Source organism: Coregonus clupeaformis, chromosome 8 (assembly GCF_020615455.1).
Source record: "Coregonus clupeaformis isolate EN_2021a chromosome 8, ASM2061545v1, whole genome shotgun sequence".
NCBI lineage: Eukaryota > Metazoa > Chordata > Actinopteri > Salmoniformes > Salmonidae > Coregonus > Coregonus clupeaformis.
Window position 1 is genome coordinate 58,110,062 of NC_059199.1, and position 27,390 is coordinate 58,137,451.

Genomic DNA, 27,390 nt, shown 5'->3' on the forward strand with positions numbered 1-27,390 from the left:
GGCAAACTCCAAGCGGGCTGTCACGTGCCTTTTACTGAGGAGTGGCTTCCGTCTGGCCACTCTACCATGAAGGCCTAATTGGTGGAGTGCTGCAGAGATGGTTGTCCTTCAGGAAGATTCTCCCATCTTCACAGAGAAACTCTGGAGCCATGTCAAAATAACCATCGGGTTCTTGGTCACCTCCCTGATCAAGGCCCTTCTCCCCCGATTGCCAGCTCTAGGAAGATTCTTGGTGGTTCCAAACTTCTTCCATTTAAGAATGATGGAGGTCACTGTGTTCTTGGGGACCTTCAACGCTGCAGACATTTTTTGCTGCCCTTCCCCAGATCTGTGCCTCGACATAATCTTGTCTCGGAGCTCTACGGACAATTCCTTCCACCTCATGGCTTGGTTTTTGCTCTGACATGAACTGTCAACTGTGGGACCTTATATAGATAGGTGTGTGCCTTTCCAAATCATATCCAATCAATTGAATTTACCGCAGGTGGACTCCAATCAAGTTGTAGAAACATCTCAAGGATGATCAATGGAAACAGGATGCACCTGAGCTCAATTTCGAGTCTCATACCAAAGAGTCTGAATACTTATGTAAATAAGTTATGTTTTAAAAAATTAGCTAACATTTCTGAACATGTTTTTGCTTTGGAATTATGTGGTATTGTGTGTAGATTGATGAGGAAAAAAAGTAATTTAATCCATTTTAGAACACGCTGTAACGTAACTGTGGAAAAAGTCAAGGGTCGGAATACTTTCCGAATGCACTGTATGACTAGGGTGGCTTGAGTCTTGGGCAATTTTTAGGGCCTTCCTCTGACACGAACTACCCTCTGTAGCGCCTTGCGGTTGGAGGCCGAGCAGTTGCCATACCAGGCGGTGATGCAACCAGTCAGGATGCTGTCGATGGTCCAGTTGGATAACTTTTTGAGGATCTTAGGACCCATGCCAAATCTTTTCAGTCTCCTGAGGGGGGAATAGGCGTTTTCATGCCCTCTTCACGACTGTCTTGGTGTGTTTGGACCATTATCATTTGTTGGTGATGTTTACACCAAGGAACTTCAAGCTCTCTACCTGCTCCACTACAGTCCTGTCAATGAGAAGGGAGCGTGCTTGGCCCTCCTTTTCCTGTAGTCCACAATCATCTCCTTTGCCTTGATCATGTTGAGGGAGAGGTTGTTGTCCTGGCACCACACGGCCAGGTCTCTGTCCTCCTCCCTATAGGCTGTCTCATCGTTGTCGGTGATCAGGCCTACCACCGTTGTGTTGTCAGCAAACTTAATGATGGTGTTTGAGTCGTGCTTGGCTACGCAGTCATGGGTTAACAGAGAGTACAGGAGAGGACTAAGTACACACCCCTGAGGGGCCCCCGTGTTGAGGATCAGCGTGGCAGATGTTGTTGCCTACCCTTACCCCCTGGGGGCAGCCCGTCAGGAAGTCCAGGATCCAGTTGCAGAGGGAGGTGTTTAGTCTCAGGGTCCTTAGCTTAGTGATGAGCTTTGAGGGCACTATGGTGTTGAACGCTGAGCTGTAGTCAATGAATAGCATTCTCACGTAGGTGTTCCTTTCGTCCAGGTGGGAAAGGGTAGTGTTGAGGGCATTAGAGATTGCGTCATCTGTGGATCTGTTGGGGCGGTGTGCAAATTGGAGTGGGTCTAGGGTTTCTAGGATGATTGTGTTGTGAGCCATGACCTGCCTTTCAAAGCACTTCATGGCGACAGACGTGAGTGCTACGGGTCGGTAGTCATTTAGGCAGATTACCTTGGTATTCTTGGGCACAGGGACTGGTGGTCTGCTTGAAACATGTAGGTATTACAGATTCTGCCAGGGACATGTTGAAAATGTCAGTGAAGACACTTGCCAGTTTTTCAGCGCATGCTCGGAGTACACGTCCTGGTAATCCGTCTGGCCCTGCGGCCTTCTGAATGTTGACCTGTTTAAAAGTCTTACTCACATCAGCTACGGCGAGCATGATCACACTGTCGTCCGGAACATCTGGTGCTCTCATGCATGCTTCAGTGTTGCTTGCCTCGAAGCACATAGAAGTAATTTAGCTCGTCTGGTAGGCTTGTGTCACTGGGCAGCTTGTTGCTGGGCTTTCCTTTGTAGTCCGTAACAGTTTGCAAGCCCTGCCACATCCGACGAGCGTCGGAGCCAGTGTAGGAGGATTCAATCTTAGTCCTGTATTGACGCTTTGCCTGTTTGATGGTTCGTCGGAGGGCATAGCGGGATTTCTTATAAGAGTCCGGGTTAGAGTCCCGGTCCTTGAAAGCGGCAGCTCCACCCTTTAGCTCAGGACAGATGATGCCTGTAATCCATGGCTTTTGTTTGGGGTATGTACGTACGGTCACTGTGGGGACAATGTCATCGATGCACTTATTTATGAAGCCAGTGACTGATGTGGTATACTCCTCAATGCCATCGGATGAGTCCCGGAACATACTCCAGTCAGTGCTAGCAAAACAGTCCTGTAGCTTAGGATCCGCTTCATCTGACCATTCCATATTGAACGAGTCACTGGTACTTCCTGCTTTAGTTTTTGCTTGTAAGCAGGAATCAGGAGGATATAATTATGGTCAGTATTTCTAAATGGAGGGTGAGGGAGAGCTTTGTACCCGTCTCTGTGTGTGGAGCAAAGGTGGTCTAGAGTTTTTTCCCTCTGGTTGCACATTTAACATGCTGGTAGAAATTAGGTAGAACGGATTTAAGTTTCCCTGCACTAAAGTCCCCGGCCACTAGGAGTGCCGCCTCTGGATGAGCATTTTCCTGTTTGCTTATGGCTTCATACAGCTCGTTGAGTGTAGTCTTAGTGCCAGCATCGGTTTGTGGTGGTAAATAGACAGCTACGAAATATATAGATGAAAACTCTCTTGGTAAATAGTGTGGTTTACAGCTTATCATGAGATACTCTACCTCAGGAGAGTAAAACCTTCATATTTGATTTTGCGCACCAACTGTTTTTGACAAATAGACACAGATCGCCACCCCTTGTCTTACCGGAGGCAGCTGTTCTGTCTTGCCGATGCACGGGAAAAATCAGCCAACTGTATATTATCCATGTCGTCGTTCAGCTACGACTCGGTGAAACATAAGATATTACAGTTTTTAATGTCCCGTTGGTAGGATTGTCTTGAATGGAGCTCATCCAGTTTATTCAAATCAAATTTTATTTGTCACATACACATTTTTAGCAGATGTTATTGTGGGTGTAGCGAAATTCTTGTGTTTCTAGCTCCAACAGTGCAGTGTATCTAACAATCCTTCGCGTCCGACTCGTTAAAGAAAAACATTTGTCCAGTTCGAGGTGAGTAATCGCTGTTCTGATATCCAGAAGCTCTTTTCGGTCATAAGAGACAGAAACATTATGTACAAAATAAGTTTAAAAAAATAATAATAATTACAAATATCGCGAAAAAACACACAAAATAGCGCAATTGGTTAGGAGCCTGTAAAACAGCAGCCATCTTCTCCGGCGCCATTATATTGAGTCAGGGTCATGGTTGATCACAGCGGGACGGCCAGAAGATTCGGCTTCCTCAGATATACTCACCCATAGTCTTGAGGGATCATCCTGTGAGACACCTGTGAGGACGAGGCGCTCATGATGCATGGATGCATGACTGGTATATTCTGGACCAGTCAGCTGGTGGGTGTTGAGCACAGGAGGGTTCAAGGCTTGTTGAATGGCAGGTTCAGGCTGGTTGAGGTTGAAAACTGGGTTGGGCGAGGCCATGACGCTAGCAATCCGCTGCAGGTGGCGGTTCTTCAGATACTCGTGCTGTTGGAGCCACTAATAGCAGCTTATTGGTCACAATGTGGCCGTTCATGTCCCTCAAAGCCCTGGTGGCGTCCTCAGCGGAGGAGAAGGCCACAAATCTAAAACCTTTGTTTCGGCGGCACTCCGTCATCACCTTGGCGCTAATGATGGTTCCGAAGCGGCAAATCATTCTGGAGACAACGATCGTCCTAGCTATCATCCAGATTCTTTACGTACAGGGTTGACTCTGTGGACCTGCGTTTCAACACCGTCTGGCGCTCGTATTTCTTCTGCCAACATGGATCCACAGCCTGTTCACCTCCTTACCATTCATCTGATCCACAGCCTGAGGAGGTCAGATGCACTACAGTGACATTGGGCTCCTAGACTCTGAGCTCTATAACACATCTAGACAGTGACAATAATGGATGGGATCTCTCTCTCTCACCTTCTGTGCATCTTCAGGCCTCTTTAAACTGAGGAAGCCGAATCTTCTGGCCGTCCTGCTGTGATCAATCATGACCCTGACTCTCTGGACCTGACGTGGACAGAATCATCCTCAACTCAATAATAAGGCCGACTAAACCGGCACGAAACACAAGATCACATACCAGTAGGCTACACTAGACACATCTGGCAGAAACCCACCATACTTTGACAAAAATTATTGCAGGTTGTCGCCAATGTTCTTGATGTGCACATTGGTGATTGGTGAACTATTTTGTCCTGGATCCAAATTCAGCCTCTCGCTGTTCATGAGATTTGAAGGGTTCGATAGTCACTCTTTCTTCAGCCAACTTCTTACCATTTCAATATCTTGGCTCGTCCTGCAGCGTCCTGGGTTGTGTCGTGACCATAATCATACCCACAAACAGTCTTGGAGGACCGAAATATCTCAGAACACGTAAAACATGACCTCTGGTGCTTGGCTGATAGACTTATCAATATTCTCAACGCCTCTCTTCCTCAGTGACGGATGTCGTTGATTCCTCATGATTCGCATTGGTCTTCCGTTGATTCTTTCCCATTTTCAGATTGTCCAAGGCAGACTGTGCATCCTTTTGATGGTAAAAGTTTATATGTAGGCGTATCCCAATGATCATTGGGTTTTCTGGTCCCTGCAGACCTTAATTGAGTGGACTGGTGCTTATGGACTGAATTTCCGGAACAGCGTATGCTCGTTGGTGTGCAATATGGAAATCACCCACAAGGAGGCCAGAGGTGCCCTTGGGTCGATGTTTGAAGACAAGGTTTAACACATTTGACATGCTGATATCTTCTCAGTAGAGTAGTTTGATAGATACCTTGCATGCGAGCCAAATGAGTGTTTGTCACGAGAATTCTGTTATCTCAATGGTTGAAGCCGAATAATTCCCAAAAGGTTGTAAATCTCTTAGTTGAAATAAATTAAACAAAGACTCAATCCTGCAATGGTCAGCATATTTATTCATGAGAGCGCTCTGAAACAAAATGATCGTACAATATTTTTTATACGCACACGTCAGAGGAAAAATCCCACCCCTCTTTAGGCGGGCTGTAGTTTTCCACTGGAAAACTGCTCTCCTGACCATCAGGTCACACACACACACACACACACACACACACGCACTCTTCCAAGCCGAACCGTTTCTCTCCTCCCTAAATTGGGAGGCCCCTTTATCTTGGGTTCTCAGTTGTCTGTAGCCAGTTCTCCTTGTCCTTTGTTGTCTGGTCTAACTCCTACTCAAATTGCTAAATAGTAACACAATGTCAATCTTTACTGGTCATACACACACACACACACACACACACTATTAGATTATAGTCTCAGGATTCTAACACATTTCATAAAGTGGAGTGTAATAATTAGTCATTACCAAATGTATTCTATCAGTGTTCCAGCACGAGATATCAACAAGTGTGATTCTGGAACCCCCATATGTCACAGACCCTTTTGTCATAAAGAGTATGTGCAATGAGGGTGCGTTCGTAAATTCACTCTGGCTATCTACTCCGATTTCAGAGCACTCTCGCCTGAGTGTGCCAGAGCGCAGAATAACTGATGAATTTACGAACGCTCAACACCCGTTGAATATGTCCAGTGTCAGTAAATGTCGGCAAAAAAGCCCCCCCTTTTCCCTCAGAACAGCCTCAATTCGTCGGGCCATGGACTCTACAAGGTGTCCAAAGTGTTCCACAGGGATGCTGGCCCATGTTGTGTCAATTTGTCTGGATGTCTTTTGGGTGGTGGACCATTCTTGATACACAAGGGAAACTGTTGACCGTGAAAAACCCAGCAGCGTTGCAGTTCTTGACACAAACCGGTACGCCTGGCACCTACTTCCATACCCTGTTCAAAGGCACTTAAAATGTTTGTCTTGCCCATTCACCCTCTGAATGGCACACATACACAATCCATGTCTCAAGGTTTAAAAATCCTTCTTTAATCGGTCTCCTCCTTCATCTACACTGATTGAAGTGGATTTAACAAGTGACATCAATAAGGGATCATAGCTTACACCTGGGTTCACATGGTCAGTCATGGAAATAGGTGTTCTTAATGTTTTGTATACTCTGTGTATATTGCTGCATGTGTCCTTGGAGGTCTTTTTTGATTTAAAAAAAATATTGTTAGAAATATGTGCTACATTTTCATAATTTTATTAGTCTGCTTGCATCAGCAAGGTTAGGGTGCTGACATATCGCTTTTTTGAAACCATTACTACTTCATAAACGGCAAAGCTTTTTGTCCTTCCAAAAAACCTCCCTTCCACTTCAGAGAGGATGGACTGTTCAGTTATTTCAACACTGTCACAGTCCGACGGTTCCACAGTTGCACACGGTGTACTCTGATTGTCTTTGTTTTGATATCAGCTTGTTTCATTTGTAATTTGATTAATGGTTTGTTAGTTTTGAATGGGACCTCCAGTTTACTGTTTTAGTCCCCTTATTCTTTATTCTCATTGTAATTAATTGAAGCTGAGTTTCATGAGGCCTGGTTGGCCCAATCAGAACATCTGTGAGTGTCAGGTGATGTATCAGTCCTGCCAGGGTTCTTTCTGAGAAGGTTTACAAAAGATTCTAGTAGTGCTGAGGGATTAGTGCTTTTTTGATGTCGGTTTCGGTTAGATTCTTTCAAAAATAATCACGGGTGTCGATTTATGCATTATGTGGGTTGAACGCTGTAACAACACAGAATAAAACAATTAATTAAAAGTCCCATGACGGTAGTGACTGCCCATTACTGCTTATCACTTATTAACCAGCAGTTATTCACATTACTTTACTTCAATAAAATATTTCAGTTGATGTGTATATTACATTAGTTTAATTTGACTGCGTTATTATTTAATTCCTAGTCATCATCTCATCTCTATAGAGGTGCTGCCTGTGCTGTCTGACTAAATCACTATTTTAGTAGTTCTTCAAAGTAAATAAGGCATACTTTTATGACTGCTGAATACCAACTATCAATCACTTAGATCAGTGGTTCCCAAACTGGCGGGGGCTCGGCGCGGGAACTCAGTCCGGCTTTCAATTTAGAGACATTCCTAAATTGGGTAGTGACTCATCAGTTTTCCTCTTGTCTTGTCAGTCATTGTATACCTTAGAGAGCTGTTTATAACTTGTCCGGATCATCTGGCCCATGTCGGCTAACGTTTTTCAGCCAATAGATTTTGTTGTCATGTTTGAGTCACTCAAATATCACATGAATAAACATTAGAAATGGCAAAATGTATAGAATTGCAAGAAAATGCGCTTTAAAACGGCACAATTTTCTCTGCACCAACAAGAGGGGTGTGAACAGTTTGTGTCGTGAAACAGTGCTTGTGCCCATAGAGCTAGACGTGGTGCGTGCGCAGGGAGGTGCGTGATGTTTCCCAATGCTGGATGGAGGAGCTGAGTGAAACGGTTTAGGAAGCCCTGACTTAGTTCATGTATTTTCAGGTAGAGACGCCTCGTGAAGCAAGGGCTCTACATCCCTCTCGATCGCACGTTCTTCTAGTTTTCTTTTTTCAGTGTCCGTGTTTGCCCCCACACAGACCGGACAAGTAGGCGCGCAATGGATTATGGTCATTGTAGTTCATGACCATCTTTTCTGTGCTAAACTATGTAGAATATTGGCTTTATCTCTAGGAAAACGAAATGGAATTCAAATCATTGAGTCGGTGAATGAGTTGTTTTAAACAAAAAAACACAAAACTCTAGATTCTAGACTCAGATGGTGACCCTTAGTTTATTTACAGAAAGGAGAGGGATGAGCGGTAGAGCGATGTCTCTTGTCTGTGAACACATTAGTCTCCACATCTATGTAACTTTAACCATGTGCAGAAGGAGAAATGGAGGTAGACGAGATGCCTCTCTACATGCAGAACCAAGCAGTCTTTCCATGGTTACAGGCACATCTCCTCTCTTCCTCCTGCCATCTGTCACCTATCCCTTTCTCCCTCTCCTCTCTTCCTCCTGCCATCTGTCACCTATCCCTTTCTCCCTGTCTTCCTCCTGCCATCTGTCACCTATCCCTTTCTCCCTGTCATCCTCCTGCCATCTGTCACCTATCCCTTTCTCCCTGTCATCCTCCTGCCATCTGTCACCTATCCCTTTCTCCCTGTCATCCTCCTGCCATCTGTCACCTATCCCTTTCTCCCTGTCATCCTCCTGCCATCTGTCACCTATCCCTTTCTCCCTGTCATCCTCCTGCCATCTGTCACCTATCCCTTTCTCCCTGTCATCCTCCTGCCATCTGTCACCTATCCCTTTCTCCCTGTCATCCTCCTGTCACCTATCCCTTTCTCCCTGTCATCCTCCTGCCATCTGTCACCTATCCCTTTCTCCCTGTCATCCTCCTGCCATCTGTCACCTATCCCTTTCTCCCTGTCATCCTCCTGTCACCTATCCCTTTCTCCCTGTCATCCTCCTGTCACCTATCCCTTTCTCCCTGTCATCCTCCTGCCATCTGTCACCTATCCCTTTCTCCCTGTCATCCTCCTGCCATCTGTCACCTATCCCTTTCTCCCTCTCCTCTCTTCCTCCTGCCATCTGTCACCTATCCCTTTCTCCCTCTCCTCTCTTCCTCCTGCCATCTGTCACCTATCCCTTTCTCCCTGTCTTCCTCCTGCCATCTGTTGTCTCTGTCTCTGGGTCTCGCTCTGTCTCGCTGTCTCGCTCTGTCTCTGTCTCGCTCTGTCTAGCTCTGTCTCGCTCTGTCTCTATGTCTCGCTCTCTCTCTATGTCTAGCTCTCTCTCTAGCTCTCTATGTCTCTGTCGCTGTCTCTCTCTCGCTGTCTCGGTCTCTCTCTCTCTCTCTCTCTCTCTCTCTCTCTCAATCGAATGTACTTTATTGGCATGATGTAACAATGTACATATTGCCAAAGATTACTTTGGAGATTTACAATATTAACATAATTATTAATATTAATAATAATCAATGTTGTCAATGGGACAACAGCAACAACAATAACCATTGAACAATAACAATATAGAGGACAGTTTGTTGGTCTGTCAGACACTGTCCCTCATCTTATGGCAGGCAGCAATGTAGTGAGCTGCCAACCCACAGCTCTCTAAGTCCTCCCCCAACAGGACGGGTAGCCTGAGTCCTCCCCCAACAGGAAGGGTAGCCTATTCTCATCAGAGGTCTTTGAAACCTTGAAAAACTGTTTCAAATTTGGGGAAATGACACTGTTTTATATTTTTTTTTACATTTTGTCAGGAAATGCAGCTCTGTCTCAGGTTCTGCTGTGGTGCAGTGGTTGCACAGCCTTTCCTCTGTCTACCCTTCTCAAAGGCAAGGCTGTGCTCACTGAGCCTGTACTTTGTCAAGGTTTCTCTAAGGTTTTGATCAGTGATCATGGTCAAATAGTTTGCCATGGTGTACTGTCGATTTAGGGCCAGATAGCACTGTATTTTGCTTTGTGCGTGTGCTTCCCAATAGATAATGTAGTTTTGGTTTGACTGTGTTGTAATTTGGTTTATTCTGATTGATTGGATGTTCTGGTCCTGAGGCTTCAGTGTATTAGTAGAACAGGTTCGTGAACTCAGCCCCAGGACCAGCTGGATGAGGGGACTCTTTTCTTTGCTCAGCTCTTGGCATTGCAGGGCTTGGGTATGATATTAGAGGGGGTCACTGTATTTTAGATGTTTCCAAAACTTAATTGCTCTTTTTTTTATTAGTGGAAATTGGCCTAATTCTGCCCTGCATGCATTGTTTGTAGTTTTCCTTTGGACATGTAGGAGAATCTTACAGAACTCTGCATGTAGGGTTTCAATGGGGTGTTTGTCCCGTTGGGTGAAATCTTGTTTTGTAAGTGGACCCCACACCTCACTGCCATAAAGTGCAATTGGTTCAATGACACATTCAATTAGTTTTAGCCTAATTTTAATAGGTATTTCAATTTGAATTTGTTTTTTAGTAACGTAGAATGCCCTGCGTGCTTTCTCTCAGTTCGTTCACTGCCTCATTTAGGTGTCCAGTTGAGCTTATTTTTAAACCTCAGTAATTGTAGTGTGTGCAGTACTCTATATATTTTGTACCAATGAAGAACTTTGGTCTAATTCCCTGAGATAACAATAAGTACCCCCTCTCCCTCTGTCTCTCTCTCCCTCTGTCTCTCGCTCGCTGTGTCTCTGTCTCTCTCTCTCGCTGTGTCTCTGTCTCTCGCTGTCTGTCTCTCGCTGTCTGTCTCTCGCTCTGTCTCTGTGTCTCGCGCTCTGTCTGTCTCTCGCTGTCTGTCTCTCGCTGTCTGTCTCTCGCTCTGTCTCGCTCTCTCTCTCTGTCTCTCTCTCTCTCTCTGTCTCTCTCTCTCCATCACATTGAGTCTATTTCTTAGTTATTGGCTGAATCCCAAATTTTACCCCCTTCCCCTCTGCATTGCATTATTTACAAGTGGAACATGAATTAGATCATTGAAGTCAGTAGTGTGTCCCGAAGTCGATGGGTTTAGTGATCCCGCCACTCTCTGGAAGTCACCCTCTGAGTTTCATCAGCAACGTGACAACGGAGGGTCCACCGAGCAAGTTGGTAGGGGAGAGGGGGTGGTTTGGGATGCCCATAGGGGGCACAAGGGCACGCGCCCCCTCAGATTTGTCCAGTTTTTTTATTTAAATGATATTTTGCGGAGAGGGCAAGCTGACTGGACGCCCCTCTCTTTTAATATAACCACCTAGCAATTTTATGAAGTTGGTTTTAGCTAGCCAGCGAGATAGGTTCCCAACCTCATAACTAGCTACCAAGCCATTTCAGGCTGTAAATCTAGTTAGAGTAGCTTATCTAAGGATCTTAGCTGGCATGACTGTTGGCAAAGTTGCTAGACTTAAGAAAAATACTTAAATGTTTTTAATTATTGGGTTATGATAGTGTATACCAGTGTGGAAGTTGTACTAAGCTCCTCAGGTATAAAAGTTCTTAAAGAATAAATGTGCATCATTTTATTAAAATGACAATTGAACAGGTAAAGAGGTATGCTTAGATAACCTATCCAGAAAAATATACATATTTTTGACATAGAATTAGGCATAATGAATATGGATTGCAGGGAAAAGCTGTTTCAGGTCATTAAAGAATGCCCACTATCCCTCCACCCTCAAATAATGCCCCTGCTCACTCACACATTTTCTTGTGTACATATTTTACCCCCCACTCTCATCTTTGTGGTATTGCACTGATTCGCTCTCTCTCCCCTATCTCCCTCTCTCTCTCCCCCCATCAATCTATTTCTGTGTGTTAGTCTGTGTGCCAGTGAGCTCTCGTGTGTTACTCCATTTTACATTAGGTTACGTCCCCGTACGTACCTTCAGAATGATGCGTGAAAAGAGAGACCAGATCCTACTAGACTGTCGCACCGTCAGACAGTGAATAACTTACTTCCTCTCTCTCTCTCTCGCTCTCTCTCTCTCTCTGTGAGTGCAGGTGTGGGACCTGAGGCAGAATAAGATGATCTACAGTATGCATGGTCATGGTGATTCTCTGACTGGACTCTGCCTCAGCTCAGAGGGATCCTACCTCCTCTCCAACTCCATGGACAACACAGGTCAGTGTGTGAACGAGCAAGATTGTGTGTGGTTTTCAGTACTTGAGTGTTGTCCAATGTGGCTCGGTTGCTTAGGGTATGGCGTTCATAATGCCAAGGGTCGTGGGTTGGATTCTCGCTGGGGGCACCTATACGAGAAATGTATGCACCCATGACTGTAAGTCGCTTTGGATAAAAGTGTCTGCTAAATGGAGTATATTATATATTTATTTAATGTTTTTTTATTGAATATTAAAAAATACAATCTACCTGCAGTGAAGCCGCTCAACATTTACACTACAGTTCAAAAAGTTTAGCTTCACTTAGAAATGTCCTTGTTTTCGAAAGAAAATCATTTTTTTGTCCATTAAAAATAACATCAAATTGATCAGAAATACAGTGTAGACATTGTTAATGTTGTAAATGGCAATTGTAGCTGGAAATGGCTGATTTTGAATGGAATATCTACATAGGCTTACAGAGGCCCATTATCAGCAACCATCAGTCAAATCAAATGTTATTTGTCACATACACGTGTTTAGCAGATGTTATTTCGGGTGTAGCAAAATGCTTGTGCTTCTAGCTCTGACAGTTCAGTAATATCTAACAAGTAATATCTAACTATTTCACAACTTATACCCAATACACACAAATCTAAGCAAGGAATGGAAATAAGAATACATACAGTTGAAGTCGGAAGTTTATATACACCTTAGCCAAATACATTTAAACTCAGTTTTTCACAATTCCTGACATTTAATCCTAGTAAAAATTCCCTGTTTTAGGTCAGTTAGGATCACCACTTTATTTTAAGAATGTGAAATGTCAGAATAATAGTAGAGAGAATGATTTATTTCAGCTTTTATTTCTTTCATCACATTCCCAGTGGGTCAGAAGTTTACATACACTCAATTAGTATTTGGTAGCATTGCCTTTAAATTGTATAACTTGGGTCAAACGTTTCGGGTAGCCTTCCACAATAAGTTGGGTGAATTTTGGCCCATTCCTCCTGACAGAGCTGGTGTAACTGAGTCAGGTTTGTAGGCCTCCTTGCTCGCACACGCTTTTTCAGTTCTGCCCACAAATTTTCTATAGGATTGAGGTCAGGGCTTTGTGATGGCCACTCCAATACCTTGACTTTGTCGTCCTTAAGCCATTTTGCCACAACTTTGGAAGTATGCTTGGGGTCATTGTCCATTTGGAAGACCCATTTGCAACCAAGCTTTAACTTCCTGACTGATGTCTTGAGAATGTTGCTTCAATATATCCACATCATTGTCCTTCCTCATGATGCCATCTATTTTGTGAAGTGCACCAGTGTGTGTATCCATTTGTACACGCGTACAATATATGATATTGTTATATTATGTACTAATGTGTGTGTTGTCCCGTAGTGCGTATTTGGGACGTCCGTCCGTTCGCTCCCAAGGAGAGGTGTGTGAAGATATTCCAGGGGAACATTCACAACTTTGAGAAGGTAAATTTAAGACTTGATCGGAGTATGAGATTCAAGTGTTTTGATTTTGGAACTGAAGAGACTTTCAGTGCGAGTGTCAATGTTTGTGCGAGTGTCATGTTTGTAAGCCTAGTGGCCTGCTATATCATGTTAATAAACTTGTTTCTGCTTTGTCCGCAGAACCTTCTGAGGTGTTCCTGGTCCGCTGACGGCAGCAAGATTGCCGCAGGCTCAGCCGACAGGTGAGAGAGCGCGCACACACACAGCAATACAAAATCCCCCCCCAAAAAAGGCACCAATCACCTCTTGTATTATCCTTTATAAGCTGTGTGTGTGTGTGTGTGTGTGTGTCCAGGTTTGTGTATGTGTGGGACACCACCTCTCGTAGGATCCTGTACAAGCTGCCAGGCCATGCTGGGTCAGTCAACGAGGTCGCCTTCCATCCCGAGGAGCCTATTGGTGAGAGGACTACTGGCTAATCACCTTCTCCCTGTGTCTTTCTATTGCTTTTTTCCATTGAGCGTTTAATATTTTTTCCATCCTCTCGCTTGTTCTTTAATAGTGTTTTGTTTCCTTTCCCACAGTCCTCTCTGGCGCCAGTGACAAGAGACTCTACATGGGAGAGATTCAGTAGGACTGTCGTGTGTGTTAGAGAGAAAGTGTGTGTGTTTTTACGTATGAGCATGTAGTGTGAGTGTGTACAGTATTGGTCTTCACAAAGTTCGCTGCTTCAGTGTTATGATATATTTTTGTCAGATGTTGCTATGGTATACTGAAGTATAATTACAAGCATTCCATAGGTGTCAAATGCTTTTATTGACAATGACATTAAGTTTATGCGAAGAGTCAATATTTGCAGTGTTGACCCTTCTTTTTCAAGACCTCTGCAATCTGCCCTGGCATGCTGTCAATTAACTTCTGGGCCACATCCTGACTGATGGCAGCCCATTCTTGCGTAATCAATGCTTGGAGTTTGTCAGAATTTGTGGGTTTTTGTTTGTCCACCCGCCTCTTGAGGATCGACCACAAGTTCTCAATGGGATTAAGGTCTGGGGAGTTTCCTGGCCATGGACCCAAAATGTTGATGTTTTGTTCCCCGAGCCACTTAGTTATCACTTTTGCCTTATGGCAATGTGCTCCATCGTGCTGGAAAAGGCATTGGTCGTCACCAAACTGTTCTTGGATGGTTGGGAGAAGTTGCTCTCGGAGGATGTGTTGGTACCATTCTTTATTCATGGCTGTGTTCTTAGGCAAAATTGTGAGTGAGCCCACTCCCTTGGCTGAGAAGCAACCCCACACATGAATGGTCTCAGGATGCTTTACTGTTGGCATGACACAGGACTGATGGTAGCGCTCACCTTGTTTTCTCCGGATGCCCCAAACAATCGGAAAGGGGATTCATCAGAGAAAATGACTTTACCCCAGTCCTCAGCAGTTCAATCCCTGTACCTTTTGCAGAATATCAGTCTGTCCCTGATGTTTTTCCCGGAGAGAAGTGGCTTCCTCGCTGCCCTTCTTGACACCAGGCCATCCTCCAAAAGTCTTCGCCTCACTGAGCGTGCAGATGCACTCACACCTGCCTGCTGCCATTCCTGAGCAAGCTCTGCACTGGTGGTGCCCCGATCCCACAGCTGAATCAACTTTAGGAGACGGTCCTGGCTCTTGCTGGACTTTCTTGGGTGCCCTGAAGCCTTCTTCACAACAATTGAACCGCTCTCCTTGAAGTTCTTGATGATCCGATAAATGGTTGATTTAGGTGCAATCTTACTAGCAGCAATATCCTTGCCTGTGAAGCCCTTTTTGTGCAAAGCAATTCTAACTCAATCAGCATGACAGAGTGATCTCCAGCCTTGTCCTCGTCAACACTCACCTGTGTTAACGAGAGAATCACTGACATGATGGCAGCTGGTCCTTTTGTGGCAGGGCTGAAATGCAGTGGAAATGTTTTTTGGGGATTAAGTTCATTTTCATGGCAAAGAGGGACTTTGCAATTAATTGCAATTCATCTGATCACTCTTCATAACATTCTGGAGTATATGCAAATTGCCATCATAAAAACTGAGGCAGCAGACTTTGTGAAAATGAATATTTGTGTCATTCTCAACTTTTGACGACGACTGTATGTTCTGCCCTGGAGCCTTGTGTGTGTGTGTGTGTGTGGATGGATGCAGCCCCTCCCCTGTGTGAATGATCAGTACTTTTCTATGCTTCTGTTTATTTAGTAACAACCTCAAAAGACTGTGATTTAGTTTAGAATGTCCAGTCACAACAACCAACACCTGTGTTTTATTTTTTATTTTTTTTATTGATCTGAATAAATTACATCTGGGAAAAATATTGTTCTGCCATATTCTTTTTTTTTTTTTTTTTTTTTAAGGGTCGTTCCACCAATTATTCTGTAAAGTGCACATGTTCAGCTTCACAAAAAACACATTTTCCCATCTCAAGAGGTTAAACAAATAGAATGACTATAGTAAGCGCCTATTGAAGGTGCTACACAAAGGATTTAATTTTATTTTTGCATTGTAATTTCAGAAAATGTCCATAATATATCTGCTGTAATAGTGGAATGATAGTGTTTCGCAGTATTACTTACCCTGCCAAATAAAGTAACAGGGTTGACAATTTAATCTTAAATCAGCCATAAATCCCCTTGTGACAGCGGGGATGGAAGAGTGTTGTGTGCAACAGTGAGTGGCAATTAAATGCAAGCTTCACCAAAAAAAAAGTCAGTGTTAAAACATTTCTAGCCTGTCTATTTATGGGTAACCGGGTTGATGCGTTACGCTCGACCCGCTCAGTTTTCCACCACAAAAGACCAGAACATTTGCCTGGCTACCCAAACTCATTGCACCGGCCAAATGCCACGCCCACAAACGTTTTTTTCCCTAGATTTGAGTCCTTTGCCAACGATTCCTACAACACAAACACATTCTAACCGTTCTGATTTGATCCAGAGCCAGAACACACGTGGGTTTAGCGGTGGTTTAAAAATGATTCATTGGCTTTGATACATTGATTGGTTAGAGATTATCCAATAGCTGATTACTTTGTTTTGTACAACACCCCTCAATTTGATGTCACCACAAACGACTTCAATGATTGCCGTCTCAGACTGAAGTATGCAGCGGAAGAATTCAGTTGGAGTCGTCAGGCATCCAGAAAATGGCCAAAGAGTAGAACCAGCTCACCTGCTTTTACACTATAATTTGACTATTAGATGTTCAATGTTTCGTTTGAAAAATATATTTGAAAAAGAATAGTTTCACTGGATTAAAACAAGAGTTCAATTCACGTAACAGGATTGACCTTAAAATGAGGGACAGATTTAAATGAATCACTAATCACATGAAATAAATAATCTTCAGAAATTACTTTGTCAAAGCAACAAAATAACTAGGGCTTTACAATGATGGTGAAAACTTGGAGAAATGTTGGAGTTATGTGGGTTGAAATCTTAGAAGTCAGAGGGTGCACGTCAAAATGCTGGATTTATTTAATTCTCCATGTGGTCTATATTAAAGGACACTTCATTTAATATAACAGGCTTTTAAAACACAATACTGCTGTCTACAATGTCTACTTAATATATCAAAGAGATGCAAAAGGACTCTTTTTGTAGAAAGACCCTAAAGCTGAATGTGAGTTTTGTAATACCTGTCATTACTCTGAAAGTATTAGTACTACGTATCCTTTTTTAAAACTGTGACACTCTTAAACACAGCCATACAACCAAATAGGGATTTAAATAGCTATACGGTTTTTGAGAGTTTTAGAATGTTCAATCCAAATCGCACAATCTAAGTAATAAATTAGGTTTATGCAAATGTGAATATTTTTTTTTTTATTAACCACTAGCTGCCTACCAGTATAGAGCATGGACCTAGATATTGTATTTGCTGTAACTTATTTTCTTCCTCTGGTATTATTCACAAACTTTTATTAGATTCGGTCCTGGCCCTGTTTCTTTTGTCTATCTGCTGAACGCCTCGCGCTCCTCTGTTCCGTTCCCCATGCGGTCGCGCGCACGCGGTCGGCAGAATTCAGGGGCCGTGTTCGACTACTTTAACATGTTATCCTCCCTTCCTCCTACGCTCTTCTCCTTGAGGTTATAATTGATTTGACAAAGTTTGAAAGGTAAAATCAATGTAGTGGGAACACTTCCTCTCACCTATCTAATGATGTAAGATCAGTGATCGCCACAAGGATGGAAAGAAGCATTTTTATTGTTCAATCTCGAACACGGCCCAGTTCCTCTGAAATGAGGGGGACTTGCGCTGCCCCCCTGCTCGCGCCCGCCCCAGCAGGCACCACCGATTGTTGACAAAGACGCCGCGAGACGGAGAAGAGAGCCCGAGCCTTGGTTTTAAGCCACAGACCACCGGAGGACTACGGTTAAAGACCCCATCCGTTTACGGAGAACGAGGAAGGAGCGCGAGCGTCTTGAAAACCAACCGTGAGTCACAATGAACCGCTTTGTGTGTGTCGGTGCATGGTAGATTTTATTTAATCAGCCCAGGCAGCAAGCTAGCTACCTCCATCTGGTCATTTCATTCCTCTCTCTCTCTCCCTCCCTCCCTCCCCGTGTGATCCGTTATCATATGCTGCTCATTTCTACCAGTTAACCCGCGAGACCTGCCCCGTTATGACAGCTTTCCGTCTTTCTTTGTGTCTTGTCTCTGTGTGTCTCTTCCCCCTCCTTTCGCGACCAACCCGAAGGTGTGGCCGGCTCGAGGCGATTCGGTAATACTGTCTTTGCTTTAAACAGCGGTCGGACCGGCGCGTGAAGAAGAGAACCTCCCCCGGCAAACCACAGCCACCTTTACATACCCACACCGACAGAATGATCACAGCGGGCCGGGATGGGTTGGTGTCGGTGTGATTAACGTGAGGAGTCTTCAAGGAGTCTTCCATACCAAGAAGAACCAGGAGGCCGGGGTCCAGGCGAGGTCTGGCCGGGCATGGTGTGATCTGAGTTGGGCAGCCAGTCTGGATCTGACCGGTGACCACCCGTCCTTTCCCCGGAGCCTGCGTGGCCCCAAGCCGCGTCCAGAGCCCTCCAAGATGGGGAAATGTGACGGGAGAGTTACACTGGTGGCGATATGTTCACTGCAGCTGGTGAGTGTTTGTTGCAGTGAGGTGGGATTGGGAGAATGGGAAAAGCTTTTTGTTGCTTATCCACAATGCCCATATTTTGACACTCAGTCCCTGTTCCCATCTCTCTCCCTCTTTCACTCAGTCCCTGTTCCCATCTCTCTCCCTCTTTCACTCAGTCCCTGTTCCCATCTCTCTCCCTCTTTCACTCAGTCCCTGTTCCCATCTCTCTCCCTCTTTCACTCAGTCCCTGTTCCCATCTCTCTCCCTCTTTCACTCAGTCATTGTTCCCATCTCTCTCCCTCTTTCACTCAGTCCCTGTTCCCATCTCTCTCCCTCTTTCACTCAGTCCCTGTTCCCATCTCTCTCCCTCTTTCACTCAGTCCCTGTTCCCATCTCTCTCCCTCTTTCACTCAGTCATTGTTCCCATCTCTCTCCCTCTTTCACTCAGTCCCTGTTCCCATCTCTCTCCCTCTTTCACTCAGTCCCTGTTCCCATCTCTCTCCCTCTTTCACTCACTGAATCTTACATGTGTGCCTAAGAGAGAGAGAGATGGTCTGACTGAAAAACGTTTGAACTATTAACAGTGTGTGTCCCATTATTGGTATTATTGGCAACCACAGGACAAGTGTGTGTGTGTGTGTGGCGATCACTGTATTCTGGGAGACCACGTGAAAAGGAACACTTCAGCTTTTGAAAGTTACAGCAGGAAAACAAGGGAGCCCTGTCTTCCTCTCATCTGCTATTCCTCTCTTCCTGCTCTCTCTCTCTCTCTCCTGTCATTCTTGCTGCTGCTTGTCCCTCCGTCTCTCTGGTCAAAACTTTTATTTCTGTTTCTTATTTTCTACTTTTATTTTCTGTGTTTTTATTTGTGTGTGTGTGGCAGTATTCTGTGTTTATTTGATTGTGATATATTGTGACAGTGGGTACTTGGGAATGCAGCTTATTTTCAGTAGTTTGGGGAGTTTATTTGGGTGTTGGGGGGGGGGGTAGTCCCTCGGCTGGTGCTCCTTGCAGTTTCCATGGAAACAACTGCAGCATACTGTGTGTGAGAGACAGTTGTTTCTTTGTGTGTATGTGTGTGTCCCTGTGCATATCTCAGAGAGGGAGTGTGTGTCAAACTGCATCAATGTAATACCATGACGATCCCCTATAAGTATCTTGTGATATACCTGTGTGTGTGTGTAGATGGCAGCACTACAGAGACAGGTGTTTGACTTCCTGGGCTACCAGTGGGCTCCTATCCTGGCCAACTTCCTCCACATCATGGCCGTCATACTGGGGATCTTTGGAACGGTGCAGTTCAGATCCCGCTACCTCATATATGTGAGACGCGTACACATACACACACAAATACACACAAATACACATACACACACACACCCTAATCCCTCTTTGTCTCTGTGGATATCAGTATGCGGTGTGGTTGGTGCTGTGGGTGGGTTGGAACTCCTTCATAATCTGTTTCTACCTTGAGGTGGGACACTTGTCTCAGGTAAGAGATGTGCGTGTGTTTATAACGTGTTTATAACGTGTTTATAACGTGTTTTATAATGCATTTATGTTTATAACGTGTTTATAAAGTATTTGTGTGTGTAAGGTGTTTCTGATTATAACATGTTGATGATGTGTGTTTATGTATTTATGATGTGTTTATAACATTTGTGTGTTCATAACATGTTTTTTCTCATTTGTGTGTGTGTGTGTGTGTGTGTGTAGGACAGGGACTTCCTGATGACGTTCAATACGTCGCTGCATCGGTCCTGGTGGATGGAGCACGGCCCTGGTTGCCTAGTAACGCCGGTGTTGGACTCCCGCATCGCCCCTGACGACCACCATGTCATCACCGTCTCTGGCTGTCTCCTTGACTACCAGTACATTGAGGTGCTGAGCGCAGCGCTACAGGTCCTTCTGGCTGTGAGTAACACACACACACACACCAGGGTTCCCGTTAGGAAAATGTGGTGCCGGACATTTGACCCGCAACGTTTTAATTTACCCGACATTTGAGAAATTTACCGGACCCATATGCATTGGGTGCATAACCTGATTATGGCGTCCACCCACGGTGCTCAGAATGACAGAAATCACATTTAGATTATGGTAAATCATAAACTATTATTTCTTCACATTATAGCTGCGTAGCAATGCACACACGGCAGTAGGCTACGCGCGAATGTCAAAAGCACACTGCCCATGCGAGCGGTTTCTTGTGACAGAGATTAAAATATCGGTTATAAAGTTAGAAAGCTGGGAGATCTAAAGATGCAAAAACTAGCATGGGTTGCTAATGTGACTAGGATTGTGGCTTTGGCTACCGGACAGTGAAAGAAAGTTTATTTGAACACCAATAGAACATGAGAGAAATAGGCTACTTGTTTCATGGCATATGTAAGTCTTTATAAAATAATTGACTCCACGTTTAAAGGAACGGATTTTGGCTCGGCTACTTTGAAACAAGGTAAGACATGCCTCATAATATGTAGTAAAACGTTCAGGTTTCACACAATTAAGTATATGTTTTCAAAATGCACACTGCCTCCAGCTCACATTGCAAAGTGGTGTGTGACGTGCTAAAGCCTGCCTACTGCTGCCAAAGCACTTGAATGGATTGCGTTTAGAATTGTTGTGCAATGATTGGGCTTTATTAAAGCACGTTTCACTCCAGCAACAACAGGAAACAAAGCAGCAGCTCTAGCACTGTCTGACAGATTTTACGCTCAAACGCTGTATCTGTTTGCTGTGCGCGTGTGATAAATACGAAACATAACGACTTACGAAAATACACACGCAACAATTTTAATTCCACTAAATTATGCAAATTAACCTATAGACCGATATGCATGACCGTTCAAATGTATTTCCATCGACTGGTATTTCCATCAATGAATAGGGTAAAAAGCATTATTTTGCACTGGATTTTTTTATTCTCCCGGCTGTCCAGTGCCAATGTTATTTATCAGCTTTTCATATTTTTTTGGGGGGGGGGGTGCCAAAGGCCTGGCTATTACTGGCTAGCGGAAATCCTGACACACACACACACACACACACACACACACACACACACAAACAACATAATACTAACCTTAACCTCCCTGTCTCTCCCTTAGCTCTTCGGCTTTGTGTATGCCTGCTACGTGAGCAAAGTCTTCCAGGATGACGAGGATAGCTGTGAGTGTTGCGTCTGTCTAAGTGATCCGTCTATCTCTGTGTTCTGTCTGAGTATTCCATCTGTCTGAGGGTTCCATCTGTCTGAGGGTTCCATCTGTCTGAGGGTTCCATCTGTCTGAGGGTTCCATCTGTCTGAGGGTTCCATCTGTCTGAGGGTTCCATCTGTCTGAGGGTTCCATCTGTCTGAGGGTTCCATCTGTCTGAGTATTCTATCTGTCTGAGGGTTCCATCTGTCTGTGTTCCGTCTATCTCAGTGTTCCATCTCTCTGAGGGTTCCATCTGTCTGAGGGTTCCATCTGTCTGAGGGTTCCATCTATCTCAGTGTTCCATCTCTCTGAGTGTTCCATCTCTCTGAGTGTTCCATCTCTCTGAGGGTTCCATCTGTCTGAGGGTTCCATCTGTCTGAGGGTTCCATCTGTCTGAGGGTTCCATCTGTCTGAGGATTCCATCTGTCTGAGGGTTCCATCTGTCTGTGTTCCGTCTATCTCAGTGTTCCATCTGTCTGAGGGTTCCATCTGTCTGAGGGTTCCATCTATCTCAGTGTTCCGTCTGCCTCTGAGTTCTCTGTCTGCTTCTGATCTTTCTCTCTCAGTTGATTTCATTGGTGGCTTTGACTCCTATGGTTACCAGCCTCCTCAGAAGACCTCCCACCTCCAACTGCAGCCCCTCTACACGTAGGTAACCTCTAACCTTTCAACCTTAACCTCACGGTGACCCCTTACCCTAGCCCTTAAGGCGTCCGCATGCTTCCCATCCGAAACGTTTTTGTTCGAATTAGTCTTCAGCAAGGGTTTTTTCAGCTGTTCGTGCACACAAGCCTAAGTCGGTAGCCGAAGTCTATAAAGTGTTTGTTGTCATTCAACGAGAGACAAATCGTTTTCATGCACATTTTTTCACTTGAGAAATACATTTGACATTTTAGTCATTTAGCGACTTACAGTTAGTTAGTGCATACATTTTTCATACTGGCCCCCCGTGGGAAACGAACCCACAACCCTGGCGTTGCAAGCGCCATGCTCTACCAACTGAGCTACAGGTGAGCTGCACCAAACATCTTAGTTAGATGTAAAATTGCGTGACTAAGATCTCGACAAAAACGTAAAAATTGATGACAGATTTCTTGAGTTATCTTAGATAAATTCTGACTATTTTCAGGAAGTGTAGACTGGCTACGGTGTCTCAAGATGGACAAACGTTTTTCAAGCGGAGGTCTTTTGAGGGAGTATGCGAGCAACACTCGTTTGGTTTGCGTAGCCGAGTTCGGCTAGATGCCAGCCGATCCAAAGCAGTCGGAAGGCTTTTGGGAGGGAATTGGTTTAACAAAATATACACTGCTCCAAAAAATAAAGGGAACACTTAAACAACACATCCTAGATCTGAATGAATGAAATAATCTTATTAAATACTTTTTTCTTTACATAGTTGAATGTGCTGCCAACAAAATCACACAAAAATTATCAATGGAAATCAAATGTATCAACCCATGGAGGTCTGGATTTGGAGTCACCCTCAAAATTAAAGTGGAAAACGACACTACAGGCTGATCCAACTTTGATGTAATGTCCTTAAAACAAGTCAAAATGAGGCTCAGTAGTGTGTGTGGCCTCCACGTGCCTGTATGACCTCCCTACAACGCCTGGGCATGCTCCTGATGAGGTGGCGGATGGTCTCCTGAGGGATCTCCTCCCAGACCTGGACTAAAGCATCCGCCAACTCCTGGACAGTCTGTGGTGCAACGTGGCGTTGGTGGATGGAGCTAGACATGATGTCCCAGATGTGCTCAATTGGATTCAGGTCTGGGGAACGGGCGGGCCAGTCCATAGCATCAATGCCTTCCTCTTGCAGGAACTGCTGACACACTCCAGCCACATGAGGTCTAGCATTGTCTTGCATTAGGAGGAACCCAGGGCCAACCGCACCAGCATATGGTCTCACAAGGGGTCTGAGGATCTCATCTCGGTACCTAATGGCAGTCAGGCTACCTCTGGCGAGCACATGGAGGGCTGTGCGGCCCCCCAAAGAAATGCCACCCCACACCATGACTGACCCACCGCCAAACCGGTCATGCTGCAGGATGTTGCAGGCAGCAGAACGTTCTCCACGGCGTCTCCAGACTCTGTCACGTCTGTCACATGTGCTCAGTGTGAACCTGCTTTCATCTGTGAAGAGCACAGGGCGCCAGTGGCGAATTTGCCAATCTTGGTGTTCTCTGGCAAATGCCAAACGTCCTGCACAGTGTTGGGCTGTAAGCACAACCCCCACCTGTGGACGTCGGGCCCTCATACCACCCTCATGGAGTCTGTTTGTGACCGTTTGAGCAGACACATGCACATTTGTGGCCCGCTGGAGGTCATTTTGCAGGGCTCTGGCAGTGCTCCTCCTGCTCCTCCTTGCACAAAGGCGGATGTAGTGGTCCTGCTGCTGGGTTGTTGCCCTCCTATGGCCTCCTCCACGTCTCCTGATGTACTGGCCTGTCTCCTGGTAGCGCCTCCATGCTCTGGACACTACGCTGACAGACACAGCAAACCTTCTTGCCACAGCTCGCATTAATGTGCCATCCTGGATGAGCTGCACTACCTGAGCCACTTGTGTGGGTTGTAGACTCTGTCTCATGCTACCACTAGAGTGAAAGCACCGCCAGCATTCAAAAGTGACCAAAACATCAGCCAGGAAGCATAGGAACTGAGAAGTGGTCTGTGGTCACCACCTGCAGAAGCACTTCTTTATTGGGGGTGTCTTGCTAATTGCCTATAATTTCCACCGGTTGTCCATTTCCATTTGTACAATCAGTGTTGCTTCCTAAGTGGACAGTTTGATTTCACAGAAGTGTGATTGACTTGGAGTTACATTGTGTTGTTTAAGTGTTCCCTTAATTTTTTTGAGCAGTGTATATTATTTATTGTGTGACCTACTTTTTCCTTTGAACTGTATGCTATCATTCTCTCTCTTTCTGTCTCTCTCTCTCTCTCTCTCTCTCTCTCTCTCTCTCTCTCTCTCTCTCTCTCAGGGCCAAGTAGGTGAAGGGGGCGCCCCCATCAGATCACACCTCAGCGGTGAAGCTGAGTCGCCTTGGGAACAGAACACTCACTCTGTGTGTCACAGTACAACTGAAAGATGGACTCACCTGTGTGTGTGTGTGTGTGTGTGTGTGTGTATGTGAGACCGTGTGTGTGTGTGTGTGGTAACCGAGGGCAACTGACTGATACCCCTGAGGTGAATGTACAGAGGTCAGTGTGGAACCAGCCGTTCTATGGGAAATGGGGGAGACACTGGGCATGAGAGGACACTCTGCACCTATCGGCTCTCTGCACTCCTAGGACTCAGCGTGTTTGTGTAGCTCTACAGGACTAGCTGAATGACCTCTGAACTATTGTGGGAGGTGCCTCAAAGTCACATGGCTCTTCATGTTGTCGTTTTAGAATGTGATGATGTCATAATAGAACAATCGTACCCCCAAATCCCAAGCTTGTCCCTAGTTCTGTTGTGACAGGGTGAACCTATGTACTCACAATCACAGCAAAAAAGCAGAAGCGGTTTTGTCGCGATTGTGTTTACACCAGGTTAAGTGATCTGTTATGGACCGGTTAAGGATTGGGCTTTAGTGTCTCTGGGGAAAGATGTGGGGATTCTGTGGATGTAAATATCTGACTGATTGGTTGTTGTTTTGTTTGGGGGTGGGGAGGGAGTTGCGTAGCCACGCCCCTTTACGTTTCTCCTCTCACCTTTTTGTCCTTGATGACTAGAAATGCTTCCTCCCTCACACACTACAATCCTTTCTTCCTTCTGTTATTCTCCCTCAACACTTCATTCTCCTTTCTTCCTTAAAGAAATCATGGGTCTGACCTCATGTTATTGATGAAAGGAATACAAGGATACTGATTTATTTCACCAACACAATAGGTCAGAGTGCATTTCTAGGTCGGAAAGGATGAGGGGAGGAGGGAGGCTGTATTTCTGAAGTGGTTTACCTGGGTAATACAGACAGGTGTGTAAGGAGACATTGGGGGTGGGTTGGTGAAAATAAAGAAACTGTTTCTAAATTAAATCAGTCCTGTGTTTTCTGCACACACACACCTTGGGACAAATTGATGTATGAATTTCGCCTCATATTGCATGATAGACCATGTTGCATATAGTATATTCTAGTGACAGTGACATACTAGACTAGTGACACTGTTGAATGTTAATAAAATGTTTTGTAACAGGCTATGTTCTACTTTTCATTAAAGTTGAGTAATTTAGCAGACGTTCTTATCCAGAGCAACTTACAGGAGCAATTGGGGTTAAGTGCCTTGCTCAAGGGAACATCAACAGATTTTTCACGTAGTCGGCTCGGGGATTCACACCAGCGACCTTTGTTAGTGGCCCAACGCTCTGAACCGCTAGGTTACCTGCCGCTACCGCCCTGCCCTTTTTCACACTGGCTGTTGGTTGGTTCACATTGCACCGGTCTAGTAGAGCAGTGGTTCACAACTGTTTTCAGTTACTGTACCACCAAATGAATTTTGCTCTGCCCGAAGTACCCCCTCGTGTGCATTTTACCAGTAGGCCTATGGTCATGAGTCTTCTCAAATACCCCCTGTGGACAGGCCAAGTACCCCCAGGGATCCTAATACCTCTGGTTGGGAACAACTGTAGCAGAGCATCCAGATCCAGCCTCACGAACACCCTCTGGCCCTCTGTGTAGTCAGCACGTTGCCATGGCTGCAGCTGGACTCCAACCATTACCATCATCATCATCATCATCATCCCCTGAACGTTCTGTACAGACCTGAATAGACAGCATTCTGAACATACCTAATAACGGTATATCTGGGACTGGGAATAACAAACTGTCCACACTCACTCCCTAACCAGTGTTAGAGAGACACCACTATAATCTTTATTATGAATGTATTTATTAGTGTATTTTAGATTATTAGTGTATTTTTGCCCAATGTGAGATAGAACAGCATGTCAACAGAGCCACACGTATGTATAACAAAGGGACTGGTGAGACCCTCCCCTCCCAGTTGGCGCAATGAACCGCACGCTCTCAGCTCTCATCCGTTCCCATGATGCAGCGCGTCTGCCTGTCTCTGCTCCCCTCCGAGCCGCCATGTTGTCGGAGTGAAAGCCTGGAAGTCTGGAGAGAGAACTGGGGCTGAAATCTGCGACCATCCGCCCTCTCCGCCTGTAAGTAGCCCTCACCCGGGGGCACAGCGCGCCTCTAGCCGCCTCAAACCACACATCGCCCGATGTATTGCCTTTAACGGGCTGTAACGATAGTTTTGTGGGTTATTTTAACAGCTGTGTTGCCTCCTCTCCCCTGCCTCCTCCAGCTGTTGCCGTCTTCCGCTCTAGCCAGACAGCTAGGGCCTTTGTTAGCTAGCTAACTTACACCCGCGTCACGGAGACCTGTAGAGCCCGAGTTCACGGAAGACGGACAGGGCTTGCCTCTCACCCATCCCGGTGCTAGCAATGGGTCACCGGTGTGTGTTATCCCTGGTAGAGGGGGTGTCGGGGGCGAGTTGATCTGGTCGCTGGCTTGGAGGCCGTGTATTGTTTGTTGGTAGACTTGGGTAGTTAGTTAGCTACTGGAACCAGTACCGTGGTTGGCATCAATACATGCCACTTAAGCTAGTTGGCTAGCGAACACTCCCGTGCATTGATAACTTAATTACCAAGTTATATGTCAACCAGACAAACACACATATTTCTTTACGTCCATTTTCATGTATAAATGGCCTCGTTTTGTTTAGTTAGCTGGATGTTGTGAGTTGTGCCTCGTCCACGTTCCGTTTTTATTGTTCTGGCCCGGGTGGACAGGACAGTAGTTCGCGGTGATAATCGATCCACGGTATTAAGTAATGATTAACCTAGTAATGGGCAACAATGCTATTTCCGGCTGGCGAACGTGATGAGAGGAGACTGGCTCGCTAACGTTACTG

General features: G+C 45.2%; 3 protein-coding genes and 1 pseudogene across 10 annotated transcripts in view; 3 read left to right on the plus strand and 1 right to left on the minus strand.

The window, feature by feature from the left end:
* The window catches only part of LOC121573019 (U5 small nuclear ribonucleoprotein 40 kDa protein-like), a 30,703-nt gene extending 16,730 nt beyond the window's left edge, over positions 1–13,973 (plus strand). The window contains exons 6-10 of the mRNA XM_041885055.2: positions 11,640–11,760; positions 13,134–13,216; positions 13,376–13,437; positions 13,551–13,654; positions 13,780–13,973. Of these exons, the coding sequence (XP_041740989.1) occupies positions 11,640–11,760; positions 13,134–13,216; positions 13,376–13,437; positions 13,551–13,654; positions 13,780–13,829 (420 nt within the window). The 3' untranslated portion in view covers positions 13,830–13,973. The remainder of the gene's footprint in view (positions 1–11,639; positions 11,761–13,133; positions 13,217–13,375; positions 13,438–13,550; positions 13,655–13,779) is intronic.
* On the minus strand, positions 3,473–7,378 carry LOC121570991 (annotated as a pseudogene).
* A 3,256-nt stretch (positions 13,974–17,229) lies between the features above and the next one.
* LOC121572257 (sodium/potassium-transporting ATPase subunit beta-1-interacting protein 1) lies at positions 17,230–25,505 on the plus strand. 3 transcript variants are annotated; one of them, XM_041884235.2, is made up of 8 exons: positions 17,230–17,651; positions 17,964–18,313; positions 19,478–19,615; positions 19,704–19,784; positions 20,009–20,206; positions 21,400–21,460; positions 22,053–22,138; positions 24,468–25,505. In XM_041884235.2, exons 2-7 carry the CDS (start codon positions 18,260–18,262, stop codon positions 22,136–22,138), a joined length of 618 nt encoding a protein of 205 aa, XP_041740169.1. In that variant the 5' UTR covers positions 17,230–17,651; positions 17,964–18,259; the 3' UTR covers positions 24,468–25,505. The 3 variants fall into 3 exon arrangements, with proteins under 3 accessions (XP_041740169.1, XP_041740168.1, XP_041740167.1); XM_041884234.2 differs by having other exon boundaries at positions 17,231–17,651; positions 17,915–18,313; positions 22,053–22,134; XM_041884233.2 differs by having other exon boundaries at positions 17,231–17,651; positions 22,053–22,134.
* Positions 25,506–26,524: 1,019 nt separating this feature from the next.
* LOC121572255 (pumilio homolog 1) overlaps positions 26,525–27,390 on the plus strand; it is a 51,707-nt gene continuing 50,841 nt past the window's right edge. For 4 of the 6 annotated variants that reach the window (XM_041884226.2, XM_041884229.2, XM_041884232.2 and 1 more), the window contains exon 1: positions 26,526–26,635. The gene's annotated coding sequence lies outside the window, so the exon portion shown is untranslated. Of the gene's footprint in view, positions 26,636–27,390 lie in introns of all 6 variants that reach the window. The other 2 variants (XM_041884228.2, XM_041884231.2) reach the window with 1 other exon arrangement.

Coding starts and splice junctions, on each gene's coding strand:
- LOC121572257 (XM_041884234.2), top strand. CDS start 18,260: ATGGGGAAATGTGACGGGAGAGTTACACTGGTGGCGATATGTTCACTG. Junction 19,616..19,703: donor GATCCCGCTACCTCATATAT/GTGAGACGCGTA, acceptor TGTGGATATCAG/TATGCGGTGTGGTTGGTGCT. Junction 20,207..21,399: donor CGCTACAGGTCCTTCTGGCT/GTGAGTAACACA, acceptor TCTCTCCCTTAG/CTCTTCGGCTTTGTGTATGC.